The sequence below is a fragment of the Macaca fascicularis genome, chromosome 10 (assembly GCF_037993035.2).
Source record: "Macaca fascicularis isolate 582-1 chromosome 10, T2T-MFA8v1.1".
NCBI classification, from domain to species: domain Eukaryota; kingdom Metazoa; phylum Chordata; class Mammalia; order Primates; family Cercopithecidae; genus Macaca; species Macaca fascicularis.
In genome coordinates this window covers 105,325,068-105,338,822 of record NC_088384.1, presented here as the reverse complement: position 1 = coordinate 105,338,822, position 13,755 = coordinate 105,325,068, and the positions used below count along the sequence as shown (strand labels likewise).

The 13,755-nt window shown below is 47.9% G+C and overlaps 1 protein-coding gene across 8 annotated transcripts in view; it reads left to right on the top strand.

Annotated features, from left to right (window-relative positions):
- Positions 1–12,948, top strand: part of ZNFX1 (zinc finger NFX1-type containing 1) — a 32,731-nt gene extending 19,783 nt beyond the window's left edge. For all 8 annotated transcript variants that reach the window (XM_074005528.1, XM_005569321.5, XM_015429955.4 and 5 more), the window contains 7 exons: positions 1,017–1,264; positions 2,710–2,849; positions 3,628–3,782; positions 4,781–4,926; positions 6,065–6,175; positions 7,265–7,360; positions 9,142–12,948. In XM_074005528.1, coding sequence (XP_073861629.1) covers positions 1,017–1,264; positions 2,710–2,849; positions 3,628–3,782; positions 4,781–4,926; positions 6,065–6,175; positions 7,265–7,360; positions 9,142–11,586 — 3,341 coding nt within the window. In that variant the 3' untranslated portion in view covers positions 11,587–12,948. The remainder of the gene's footprint in view (positions 1–1,016; positions 1,265–2,709; positions 2,850–3,627; positions 3,783–4,780; positions 4,927–6,064; positions 6,176–7,264; positions 7,361–9,141) is intronic.
- The last annotated feature ends 807 nt before the right edge of the window (positions 12,949–13,755 follow it).

Genomic DNA, 13,755 nt, shown 5'->3' with positions numbered 1-13,755 from the left:
TGGCCTCCCAAAGTGCTGGGATTACAGGCATGAGCCACTGCACCCGGCTGAGACAGGGTTTCACCGTGTTGGCCAGGCTGGTCTCGAACTCCTGCCATCAGGTGATCCACCCGCCTCAGCCTCCCAGAGTGCTGGGATGCAGGCCTAAGCCCCACGCACAGCCAAAACCTTTCTTTAAAAGGCATACATTCATATGATTTTTTAAAATGTAAAACATGTAACAAAAAGTATATAAGGAGACCTAAGCCTTTCCTAACTCTCCTCTCATTCCTTCTAGTTTCTTGTCTCAAAAATAATCATACAGGACCCGGTGCAGTGGCTCACGCCTGTAATCCCAGCACTTTGGGAGGCCAAGGCAGGCACATCACCTGAGGTCGGGAGTTTGAGACCAGCCTGACCAACATGGAGAAACCCTGTCTCTACTAAAAATTCAAAATTAGCTGGGCATGGTCGTGCATGCCTGTAATCCCAACTACTTGGGAGGCTGAGGCAGGAGAATCACTTGAAGCCAGGAGGTGGAGGTTGTGGTGAGCCAAGATTGTGCCATTGCACTCCATCCTGGGCCACAAGAGCGAAACTCCATCTCAAAAAAAAAAAAAAAAAATCACATAAACCCTTGATAATGTCTTCATGCATCTGAGCTCGTGTAGGTGCCCTCTTCTGTCCCTTAGCTTCAAGAGTTTCTATCTCTGGCCAGGCACAGTGGCTCACGCCTGTAATCCCAGCACTTTGGGAAGCCGAGGCAGACAGATCACAAGGTCAGGGGTTCGAGACCAGCCTGGCCAACATGGTGAAACCCCATCTCTACTAAAAATACCAAAATTAGCCAGGCGTGGTGCTGGGTGCCTGTAATCCCAGCTACTCGGGAGGCTGAGGCCAGAGAATCACTTGAACCCAGGAGGCAGAGGTTGCAGTGAGCCAAGATCACACCACCACACTCCATCCTGGGCAACAGAGCGAGACTTCGTCTCAAAAAAAAAAAAAAAAGAGTTTTCATCTCTATCTGTTTCTCTTAGCCCAGGCAGAAGGGTATGAGGAGGAAGAAGGGGAGGAGGAGAGTTCGCTGATTGAGATCGCAGAGGAAGCTGACCTGATTCAAGCAGACCGAGTGATTGAGGAGGAAGAGGTGGTGAGGCCCCAGCGACGGAAGAAGGAAGAGAGTGGGGCAGACCAGGAGTTGGCTAAAATGCTTCTGGCCATGAGGCTAGACCATTGTGGCCCTGGGACAGCAGGTGGACAGGAGCAAGCCACGGGAGAGTGGCAGGTAAACTCACTTCCTTGGGTTGAAACAGGCCTGAGAGTGTTCTGACCATTTGTTTTCCCCCACTTCTGATAACAGTATATTCACTTCATCATTGCAATTAACTAAGTACCTGTATTACAGCCTACCCTGGTATAAGATGGGTGTACTAATTCCCATGGATATAAATACTACAGTTCTTCAGAGGGCCTCTGGCAAGAAATGCCAGCTTAGAAAGACAGGTAGCAGGTAGCCAAGTGCTTTTGTAGAACTTGTGGAAGAATGTAGCACATATGAGTCAGGTCAAACACGGTCTCAGCACTTAATGCCTTCAGGAGTGTTGTCTTCTCATTTCAAATGAGTTTGTAAACATGTACTAAGATTTTAGAGGATTAAAGTAAGCAATGAAATGAGACCTCCAGGCTGGATGGACTATTCCTCCTTCATTCACCCTGGAATTTGACACTTCTCTTAAAGCCAGAATTGTATTAATGCCCAGGTGTCTTCATGTAGCTTTCCCTCTGCTCCTTTTGGTGGAGCCTAGTAGCCCTCACTATTTACCATGCATAACTACGATGATCGAGGATTAGATACTCAAAATAAGAATTTGTAAACCTTACCAATGATTCGAGAACTTTGAAGGGCAACTTTGGATGCTGTTTTCACCTGAGTGCTGGGTTTGCACCTGATCTCCTAGTTCAGTTCAGTATCACTATATGTGGTGAGCAGAGTCATGATCTCAATTCTTAGAAGCATGGTTTCAGCATCTCTCCCAGGAGGCATCAGGAAAGGTTGATTTGTTTCATTTTGAAGCAGCAGGGAGATCTTTATTTAGTGACATCTGTTTGACTTGCGAGTCCTTCTAAAGGCTCATAGCCTCAGACTCAGTGACAGAAGAGAGCACTTTCTCATAAACTGCTTTCTACCCACTTGTTAAAGGTACTGTGTTGATACGATGGCAGTAGGACCATTTTAGCAGGCACTGTGCCAAGTCCTGTGTGAAGCACCAGTTGCTGGGCACTGGTTGTGTAGCATTCAACAAGAAAATACCACCCCCATGACTTTCATGGCATACATTTTAGGAACAAGAAACAGGCTATGGTCAAAGATGTTTAATGATAACTAGTGCTAGCAGTAGTATAAATGCTTTCCATGTATTTATTCCTGACAAGCCAACAATCCTATAAAGAGATACTATCATTATTCCCATTTTATAGAAGGTGATACTGAGGGACACAGAGGGTAGGTCATTTACCTTAGGTTCCACAACCTAGTAAGAGGTAGAGTAGGGCTTTGAAGTCAGGCAAACTGGCTCCAGAGTCCTTGTTTAGCCACTCTACAGTGGAAGAGCTGTTGGGAGAATGTAAGACACTTGACATTAATCAGGGATGCCAGCCCTTTTTCTTGTGCTGTGGCCCCTGCCTTGGGCTTAAAACCAAGCCTGCCTCTGCTGGTATTGATGTCTGCAGACCCAGCGCAACCAGAAAAAGAAAATGAAAAAAAGAGTGAAGGATGAGCTTCGCAAACTGAACACCATGACTGCAGCCGAGGCCAATGAGATCGAGGATGTTTGGCAGCTGGACCTCAGTTCTCGCTGGCAGCTTTATAGGTACTGTGTTCCACATCCAGCCAACCCATGTAATTTCCCCAGGAAGTTCTGTTCCTGGAACATTTTCCTTTTCTGTTCCTGGAACATTCTCCACCTCCGTTCAAACATTCTCCACCTCCAAGACCTTCAACGAACCACTGAGCTGAGTGATAGGGATACAGCCATGGGATAGAATTGACACTTTGCTCTACCTTCATGGAGCCTATGGAGTCTATCCAGGGTAACAAATTAATTATTACCTTCATGGAGCCTATGGAGTCTATCCAGGGTAACAAATTAATCACATAATTCCATAAATAAAAAGTTACAAATGGGTATAAAAACTCAGAAAAGAACAGAGCGGTAACAGGCACAGTGACTCACACCTGTAATCCCAGCACTTTGGGAGGCTGAGGCTAGAGAATCACTTGAGGCCCAGGGTTCAAGACCAGCCTGGGCAACATAGTGAGACCTCATCTCTACAGGGGGAAAAAAAAAAAGAGTAGTAGAAAGCCGTTGGAAAGTTTTACAGCGATTAGTGACATCATCACTTTTAAAGTCTCTTATTCTCTTCCCATAGTTAACCTTTGTTCTTTATCTCACCCCTTTCCTTAGCTCCTGACCACTCTGGACATCTTTCTGTTGGGCATTTTGGATTCTTGGTTCCCTGAATATATCTGTTTGTCACTATGCTCCAAAGGTCCAAGGTTCACTTCATATACTAGGCACACTGAAGGGGGTTCTTCCACCTTCTTAAAGAGCATGTGGCTTTCTTTCCTTGGTTCTTCCCATTCTCCAGGCTCTGGCTACAGTTGTACCAGGCTGACACCCGCCGGAAGATCCTCAGCTATGAACGCCAGTACCGCACATCAGCAGAAAGAATGGCTGAGCTGAGACTCCAGGAAGACCTGCACATTCTTAAAGATGCCCAGGTTGTAGGAATGACAACCACAGGTGAGAAACTGTGGAGAAATTTACCTGTTGCATCTAAGTTCACTTCTGGTGCCAGATTATCTAAGGACAGGTAAAGAGGAACTTCTTTGGTAGGTTAGAGGAAAATAACATGAAAAGCTACTGAAAGCACCCATATTTTGAGAACTTTTGGTGAAATTCACTCACTTTCGCCAGGCGCAGTGGCTCACGCCTGTAATCCCAGCACTTTGGGAGGCCAAGGCAGGTGGATCACCTGAGGTCATGAGTTTGCAATCAGCCTAGTCATCATGGTGAAATCTCATCTCTACTAAAAATACAAAAACTGGCCAGGCGTAGTGGTGGGCACCTGTAATCCTAGCTACTCGGGAGGCTGGGGCACAAGAATCACTTGAGGCCGGGCGCGGTGGCTCAAGCCTGTAATCCCAGCACTTTGGGAGGCCAAGACGGGCGGATCACGAGGTCAGGAGATCGAGACCATCCTGGCTAACACGGTGAAACCCCGTCTCTACTAAAAAAAATACAAAAAACTAGCCGGGCGAGGTGGCTGGCGCCTGTAGTCCCAGCTACTCGGGAGGCTGAGGCAGGAGAATGGTGTAAACCCGGGAGGTGGAGCTTGCAGTGAGCTGAGATCCGGCCACTGCACTCCAGTCTGGGCGACAGAGCGAGACTCCGTCTCAAAAAAAAAAAAAAAAAAAGAATCACTTGAACCTGGGAGGCGGAGGTTGCAGTGAGCCAAGATTGCACCACTGTGCACTCCAGCCTGGGTGACAGAATGAGACTTTGTCTCAAAAAACAAAAGAAAAGAAAAGAAATTCACTCACTTTCTCCTACTGGGTTTGAAACTCTAACAGTGACCAACACAGCTTTAATGTTCTGGAGACCACCCAGAACGCTATAAGGACTACTTGTCGCTGATCCAGGTTCAGGGAAGATACCAAAGCGGATTCCCAGAGGCTCAGTGGCCCTGTGGGTCCTGTGCCTCAGCCCAGAGGAGCCTTTCTCTTCTTTCCTCACTTGAGGTGCTGCCAAATACCGCCAGATCCTACAGAAGGTGGAGCCGAGGATTGTCATAGTGGAAGAAGCTGCGGAAGTCCTTGAGGCCCATACCATTGCCACATTGAGCAAAGCTTGCCAGCATCTCATTCTGATTGGGGACCACCAGCAGGTAAAACAGGAGCCCCCCTAGAAGATGGGCTGGCTTTCTTTGGGGGTGAGATCATAAAGGAAGACCCTGGCCTCTGCTTCAACAGTCCTCAAGCTTATTATTAGCTTTTTGTGATTCCTCTTGCCTTCACCTCCCACATTCAGTCTAAGAGCAGGTGCTATTAGATTTGGGGTATATTTTAGTGGCAACATCATTTATTTCATCCATTCTTTCTGCTATTTACCTAGTCCACCATGGTCTCTCGAGTGGACTGTATTATAATAGCATGCTCCTCAGTCTCCCTGCTTCCATTTTTGCTACCCTCTAATGCACTCTACATAAAGGAGCCAAAGTGAATTAAAAAAAAAAAAACGGGCGCGGTGGCTCAAGCCTGTAATCCCAGCACTTTGGGAGGCCGAGACGGGCGGATCACGAGGTCAGGAGATCGAAACCATCCTGGCTAACACGGTGAAACCCCGTCTCTATTAAGAAATACAAAAAACTAGCCGGGCGAGGTGGCGGGCGCCTGTAGTCCCAGCTACTCGGGAGGCTGAGGCAGGAGAATGGCGTGAACCCGGGAGGCGGAGCTTGCAGTGAGCTGAGATCCGGCCACTGCACTGCAGCCTGGGCGACAGAGCGAGACTCCGTCTCAAAAAAAAAAAAAAAAAAAAAAGAAAAAGGTAGATAGATAATATCACTTTCCAGCTAAAAACCCTCCAGTGGTTTCCCATTGCACTTGAATAAAAATCAAGCTTCTTAAAGTGGCCCGCAAAGGCTTGTGTGATCAGGTTTCAGCTTATTTCTCTGACTTCATCCCATTTGCTTATGGTGTCCCTCTCTGTCCTTTCCGCTCCCCATTATGGATCTTGCTTTTCAAATGAATGAAGAACTGGCAACCTCTGCCATGCTAGTGTCTACTCAGATGTCACTGTTCAGAGGCCTAACTAGAAAAAACCCACCATGGGGCACTCTGTCATACCACCTTTAGTTCTACTAATCCTTAACCCTTGTCATTATTAATCCTTAAACTGTGAATATGTAGAAGAGTACCTGGCACATAGCACTTGAAAAACATTTGATGGTTGGTTGGATGGATGGAAGTATGGATGGTTAAATGACTTTATCAGTAGAGAATCTTCAGCCATGTTTCTCTTCTCAGCTGCGCCCCAGTGCCAACGTGTATGATCTGGCCAAGAACTTCAACCTTGAGGTGTCCCTTTTTGAACGGCTAGTGAAAGTAAACATTCCCTTTGTCCGTCTGAACTACCAGGTGAGAAGCTGGGCCTCTGTTATTACCAAATGCCCAGGAGAAAGCTCTTGGGAAGCTGCCAGTTGCCCGCAAAAGAGGTCTCATATAAATAAAAATAATGTAATACTGAAATGACTCTGTCAACCTCACATTTTCTGTTTTAAAACACCACAAGATGACCCTGTGTTGAGTTTTTGTTGGACAAAGGATCTGTTTATGTTATGCCTTCTCATTATTTTTTTCAAATGATAATCTCTATATCTCTAGATTTTCTTTCCTTTTTTTTTTTTTTAAGAAAAATAGAGGCCAGGTGTGGTGGCTCACACCTGTAATCCTAGCACTTTGGGAGGCCGAGGTGGGTCGATCATGAGGTCAGGCATTCGAGATCAGCCTGGCCAACATGGTGAAACCCTGTCTCTACTAAAAATACAAAAATTAGCCTGGCGTGGTGGTGGGCGCCTGTAATCCCAGCTACTCGGGAGGCTGAGGCAGGAGAATCGCTTAAACCCGGGAGGCAGAGATTGCAGTGAGCCGAGATCATGCCACTGCACTGCAGCCTGGTGATAGAGTGAGATTCCATCTCAAAAAAAAAAAAAAAAATAGAGGCCAGGTGTGGTGGCATACGCCTGTAATCCCAGCACTTTGGGACGCCAAGGCGGGCGAATCACCTGAGGTCAGGAGTTCGTGAGCAGCCTGGCCAACGTGGCGAAACACTGTCTTTGCTAAAAATACAAAAAATTAGCCAGGTGTTGTGCCTCATGCCTGTAGTCCCAGCTACTTTTGGAAGGCTGAGGCAGGAGAATCACTAGAACCTGGGAGGCAGAGGTTGCAGTGAGCTGAGATTGTGCCATTGCACCCCAGCCTTGGCGACACGTCTCAAAAAAAAAAAAGAAATAAAAATAGAGACGAGGGCTCACTATGTTGCCAGGCTGGTCTCGAACTCCTGAGCTCAAGTGATCCTCCTGCCTTGGCCTCCCAAAGTGATGGGATTACAGATATGAGCCATCACAACTGGCCCTCCCTAAATTTTCTAACAGCAACCTCATCTTTAAAGAAATTGTCCGTGTGTGCTCTGCCCATGTTTGTAATGACATGCATGTGTTTTTTCAGCACCGTATGTGCCCTGAAATTGCCCGCCTTTTGACCCCCCACATTTACCAGGATCTGGAGAATCATCCATCTGTTCTTAACTATGAGAAGATTAAGGTGAGTCTCTCTTACCCGATCTTTCTTGGATGGTGTCAGCAACCTAAAAAGGCTGTAATTTTCTCAAGATGAAAAAGCTTTTCAGCATCTGGGCACAGTGGCTCACACCTGTAATCCCAGCACTTTGGGAGGCCGAGGTGGGCAGATCACTTGAGGTCAGGAGTTCAAGACCAGCCTAACTAACATGGTGAAACCCTGTCTCTACTAAAATACAAAAATTAGCCGGGCATGGTGGCAAGCACTTGTAATCCTAGCTACTCAGAAGGCTGAGGCAGGAGAATTGCTTGAACCCGCAAGGTGGAGGTTGCAGTGAGCTGAGATCGTGCCACACCACTGCACTCCAGGCTGGGCAGCGGAGAGAGACTCCCTCTCAAAAAGAAAGCCTTTCAGAAGGGAGTAGAGCCAGCTTTTTAAAAGCTGGTTACTGGGAGGAAATTGAAATACCAGGGGTTTTTAATCCCAACTCTGCCTGTTAGTAGCCATGTAACCTTAAGCAAGTTATATAAGAATTCTGGCCAGGTGCGGTGGCTAATGCCCGTAATCCCAGAACTTTGTGAGGCCAAGGCAGGCGAATCACGAGGTCAAGAGATCGAGACCATCCTGGCCAACATGGTGAAACCCCGTCTCTACTAAAAATATAAAAATTAGCTGGGTGTGGTGGCGTGTGCTTGGCTGGGTGTGGTGGCTCCTGCCTATAATCCCAGTACTTTGGGAGGCAAAGATGGGCAGATCACCGGAGGTCAGGAGTTTGAGACTAGCCTGGCCAACATGGTGAAACCCCGTCTCTACTAAAAATACAAAAATTAACTGGGCATGGTGGTGGGTGCCTGTAATCCCAACTATTTGGGAGGCTGAGGCAAGAGGATTGCTTGAACCTGGGAGGTGGAGGTTGCGGTGAGCCAAGACCGTGCCATTGTACTCCAGCCTATGCAACAAGAGTGAAACTCTGTCTCAAAAAAAAAAAAAAAAAAAAAAAATTGTCAGCTGAGGCCAAGAGTTCAAAACCAGGCTGGGGAACATAGCAAGACTGTTTCTATTTTAAAAATAAATAAATTCTGAGTATCAGGTTCTTCTGGACAATAAGAATAATGGCTCCTGCCATATCCCATTACTGTATGGAAGGAGGTAATGTATATAAAGCAGTCAGCACAGTGGAGTGCTCAGTAAGTTAGCTGCTCTGTCATCATCACAGCACTGCTTGTTCTCTCAGCTATAATGGTTGGGTTGTGGATGGCTGTTTTTTTATTTTTTTTGAGATGGAGTCTCACTCTGTCACCCAGGCTGGAGTGCAGTGGCATGATCTCAGCTCACTGCAATCTCTGCATCCTGGGTTCAAACTATTCTCCCGTCTCAGCCTCCTGAATGGCTGGGATTATAGGCGCCCACTGCCACGCCCAGCTAATTTTTGTATTTTTAGTAGGGACGGGGTTTCGCCATGTGGGCCAGGCTGGTCTCAAACTCCTGACCTCAGGTGATCCACCCACCTTGGCCTCTCAAAGTGCTGGGATTATAGGCGTGAGCCACTGTACCCGGCCAGCTGTTTTAAATATTAACATCAAACAAGTACTTTGAAAACTGAAAGAGACATAATCTTTTATTTTCATAACTTGCTGTGGCCCCAAAGCACACAGTGACTAACTAAAGATAGTGATGTTGAGGGTACAAAAAGCCTTCCAAGGTCTCTCTCTGGAGCAGTCAGTGGCCAGTGCATGTGAAGAGAGGAAGAAAAAAACAAGTGCCATGAGTGAACCTTTTAACATGTCACTTCTTTTCCCTGTCAGGGGGTGTCTTCCAACCTTTTCTTTGTAGAACACAGCTTTCCTGAACAGGAAATCCAAGAGGGCAAAAGCCATCAGAACCAGCACGAGGCTCACTTTGTGGTAGAGCTGTGCAAGTACTTCCTGTGCCAGGAATACCTGCCTTCCCAGATCACCATCCTCACTACCTATACCGGGCAGCTCTTCTGCCTGCGCAAACTGATGCCTGCCAAGACATTTGCTGGCGTCAGGGTCCATGTTGTGGACAAATACCAAGGGGAAGAGAATGACATCATCCTCCTCTCCCTAGTGCGGAGCAACCAAGAAGGCAAGGTGGGTTTTCTGCAGATATCCAACCGCATCTGTGTGGCCTTGTCCCGAGCCAAGAAGGGAATGTACTGCATCGGAAACATGCAGATGCTGGCCAAGGTGCCCCTGTGGAGCAAGATCATTCATACGCTTCGAGAGAACAATCAAATAGGCCCCATGCTCCGGCTCTGCTGCCAGAACCACCCTGATACCCACACCTTAGTATCCAAAGCTTCTGACTTCCAAAAAGTACCCGAAGGAGGCTGCAGCCTGCCCTGTGAGTTCCGCCTGGGCTGTGGGCATGTCTGCACCCGTGCCTGCCACCCTTATGACTCTTCACACAAGGAGTTCCAGTGCATGAAGCCATGCCAAAAGGTCATCTGTCAGGATGGGCACCGGTGTCCCCTTGTTTGCTTCCAGGAGTGTCAGCCTTGTCAGGTGAAGGTGCCCAAAACCATTCCTCGGTGCGGCCATGAACAAATGGTCCCTTGTTCCGTGCCTGAGTCAGATTTCTGCTGCCAGGAGCCTTGCTCCAAGTCTCTGAGATGTGGGCACAGATGCAGCCACCCATGTGGTGAGGACTGTGTGCAGTTGTGTTCAGAAATGGTCACCGTAAAACTCAAGTGTGGGCACAGTCAGCAGGTAAAATGTGGTCATGTGGAAGACCTCATGTATGGTGGTCTGCCAGTCAAGTGTACCACAAAGTGTGGCACTGTCTTGGACTGTGGGCATCCTTGCCCAGGCTCCTGCCACAGCTGCTTTGAAGGGCGTTTCCATGAACGCTGTCAGCAGCCCTGCAAGCGCCTGCTTATCTGCTCACACAAGTGCCAGGAACCATGCACTGGTGAGTGCCCACCCTGCCAACGGACCTGTCAGAACCGCTGTGTCCACAGCCAGTGCAAGAAGAAATGTGGGGAGCTGTGTAGCCCCTGCGTGGAACCCTGTGTCTGGCGCTGCCAGCACTACCAGTGCACCAAACTCTGCTCTGAGCCCTGCAACCGACCCCCATGCTATGTGCCTTGTACTAAGCTGCTAGTTTGTGGCCACCCCTGCATTGGTCTCTGTGGGGAGCCATGCCCCAAGAAATGCCGGATCTGCCACATGGATGAGGTCACTCAAATATTCTTTGGCTTTGAGGATGAGCCTGATGCCCGCTTTGTGCAGCTGGAAGACTGCAGCCACATCTTTGAGGTGCAAGCCCTAGACCGCTACATGAATGAACAGAAGGATGATGAAGTCGCCATCAGGTTGAAAGTCTGCCCTATCTGCCAGGTGCCCATCCGCAAAAACCTGAGGTATGGAACTAGCATAAAACAGCGGCTAGAAGAGATTGAAATCATCAAGGAAAAGATCCAGGGTTCAGCAGGGGAAATAGCAACCAGCCAGGAACGGCTTAAGGCCCTGCTGGAGAGGAAGAGCCTCCTCCACCAGCTGCTTCCTGAAGACTTCCTGATGATAAAGGAGAAGCTGGCCCAGAAAAATTTGTCAGTGAAGGACCTGGGTCTGGTTGAGAATTACATCAGCTTCTATGACCACCTGGCCAGCCTGTGGGATTCCCTGAAAAAGATGCATGTCTTAGAACAGAAAAGAGTGAGGACTCGACTAGACCAGGTCCATGAGTGGCTGGCCAAGAAGCGCTTGAGCTTCACTAGCCAGGAACTAAGTGACCTCCGAAGCGAAATCCAGAGGCTCACGTACCTGGTGAACCTTCTGACCCGCTACAAGATAGCAGAGAAGAAGGTGAAAGATAGCATAGCAGTAGAGGTCTATAGTATCCAGAATATCCTTGAGAAAACATGTAAGTTCACCCAAGAGGATGAACAACTTGTGCAGGAAAAGATGGAAGCTCTGAAAGCCACCCTTCCCTGCTCTGGCCTGGGCATCTCAGAGGAAGAGCGAGTGCAGATTGTCAGCGCCATAGGTTATCCTCGTGGTCACTGGTTCAAGTGCCGCAATGGCCATATCTATGTGATTGGCGATTGTGGGGGAGCCATGGAGAGGGGCACGTGTCCTGACTGTAAGGAAGTGATTGGTGGCACAAATCATACTCTGGAAAGAAGCAACCAGCTTGCTTCTGAAATGGATGGAGCCCAGCATGCTGCCTGGTCTGACACAGCCAACAACCTGATGAACTTTGAGGAGATCCAGAGAATGATGTAGGAAGATGGTATACCACTGCCTTTTGCCCTTGCCACCGAATGACTGGGGCCAGCTCCCTTATGAAGGAACCGAAGTTTGTTTTTTATTTTAGGCCAGGCGCGGTGGCTTACGCCTGTAATCCCAGCACTTTGGGAGGCCGAGGCAGGCGGATCACGAGGTCAGGAGTTCGAGACCAGCCTGACCAACATGGTGAAACCCCGTCTCTACTAAAAATGCAAAAATTAGCTGGGCGTTGTGGTGGGCGCCTGTAATCCCAGCTACTTGGGAGGTTGAGGTAGGAGAATTGCTTAACCCCCAGAGGCGGAGGTTGCAGTGAGCTAAGATCATGCCATTGCACTCCAGTCTGGGCAACAAGAGCAAGACTCTGTCTCAAAAACAAAACAAAAAAAATCATCCTTTTTAGTCTTAGCACCTATTTAAGGATCCACTTTTAGGGCTCGCCCACATTTGTTTCTAGATTTATCCCTGCGCTAGAGTAAGCACTTTATCTCCAGAACTGAGAGCAAAGTTAACAAATCTCACCTCTTCTCTCCTGCAAATTAGTGGACAGACTCCTGGAATATGTTTGGGGCTTCCACCTAGGGCCACCTAGTGGTATCTCTGGGTCTTTACTTGGTCAAATGTTTATTCTATGTTCCCCAGGAACAGAGTATGAGCTCATTGATGCAGACTGATTCTAACTGCCAGGCCCTAATTTGCAAACTAACTCTCATAATAAACAGAGGCCCAGAGTTGTTTATGAACTGCTTATCTCTTAAAAGGAGCACAAGAACCCCTCCTGCCCTCCTTGGGCACCCTGCCTCCAGGAGATGGAGGCATGTAATAAGACAAAGACTGCACCAACTCACCCTGACCCAGTTACATAGTCACCGAGAGTGGGGAAGATGGGACAGCCCACATGCTGCATAAGATGGGCTTTATGCAGCAGGCCCAGGTCGTCATTAAGGAGTGACCCCTTTCCTGTAACCTGCACTTTGGGATGGTGGAAATTTCTTTACCTGCTGTCTGACAGGTTTGGTGGCACTGCTGGTTACCCCTGGGCCCTGAGTGGAGCTAAAGTCACATTTGGTACCAGCAGCACCTATCCCAAGTGTGATCCTTCATCCCAACACTCCCTCTTGGAGCTTTTGCCTGGGTAGGGCTAGCATGCCAGCAGCTTCTGCAGGCTCCAAACCCAGGCCAGAAGCCAGACCCAGGCCTGCTGCCTGCATCTGCATTCCCTCCTTCCAGTGTTCCTTAGAACAGACATTTAGGTATCTCAGGTCCTTTCTAAGTGTCCCTTTCCTGTGTATGCATTTCCTTTTTTTGTCTTTACTATGCACTTTAGCTTATAAAGCCAATTAAAAACGATGATTGAGAAAATCAGTGGTCCATGTGTATCCTCAATTTTCAGAAGCAACTCAGCCAAAGACAGTGAAGACAGGGACAAGGCAGGCACTGTCCACAATGAGGCTGTGATTTTGTTTTTGTGATACAGGATTTTTATTTACCTGGTGAATGAATCATTTTTACCCATGGTAAAAAGAACATTTTTCAACCTGTACAAAGGGTATACTTGAAGTTTCCTTCCCCAGAGGCAAACCCTGCACTTCCTGAGTCCTCCCAGAGAGAGCTTATGCACATGTAATACATATCCCTTAGGCCAGGCATGGTGGCTCACATCTGTAATCCCAGCACTTTGGGAGGCCACAGTGGGCAGATCGCCTGAGCCCAGGAGTTCAAGACCAGCCTGGGCAACATGGCGAAACCATCTCCACAAAAAAAATACAAAAATAAGCCAGTTGTGCTTGCTCACACCTGTGGTCCTAGCTACTCCAAAGGCTGAGGTGGAAGGATCACCTGAGCCTGGGGAGGTCGAGGTTGCAGTGAGCAGTGAAGCCACTGAGTGAGAAAAAAGGTTCAAAAAAAGGAAAAGAAAAAGTACACAGTTCTGCACTTGGTTTTTTTAGCTTAATAACCTACTTTCTGTAAAATCCAGTAAGACAGTAGTCTGAACTGTACTCCTATCCCACAGTTGTGCCATCATTTTCTGAATTGGACCCTCTGTTGGTGACTTAGGTGCAGCCTGAATGAATAGCTTTGAACACACTCTTTAGTATCTAGGGTATGTGCTACTGGATAACTTATAATTTTTAAGCTGGGGGTAGGGTGGTTAAGTACTCCCTGAAA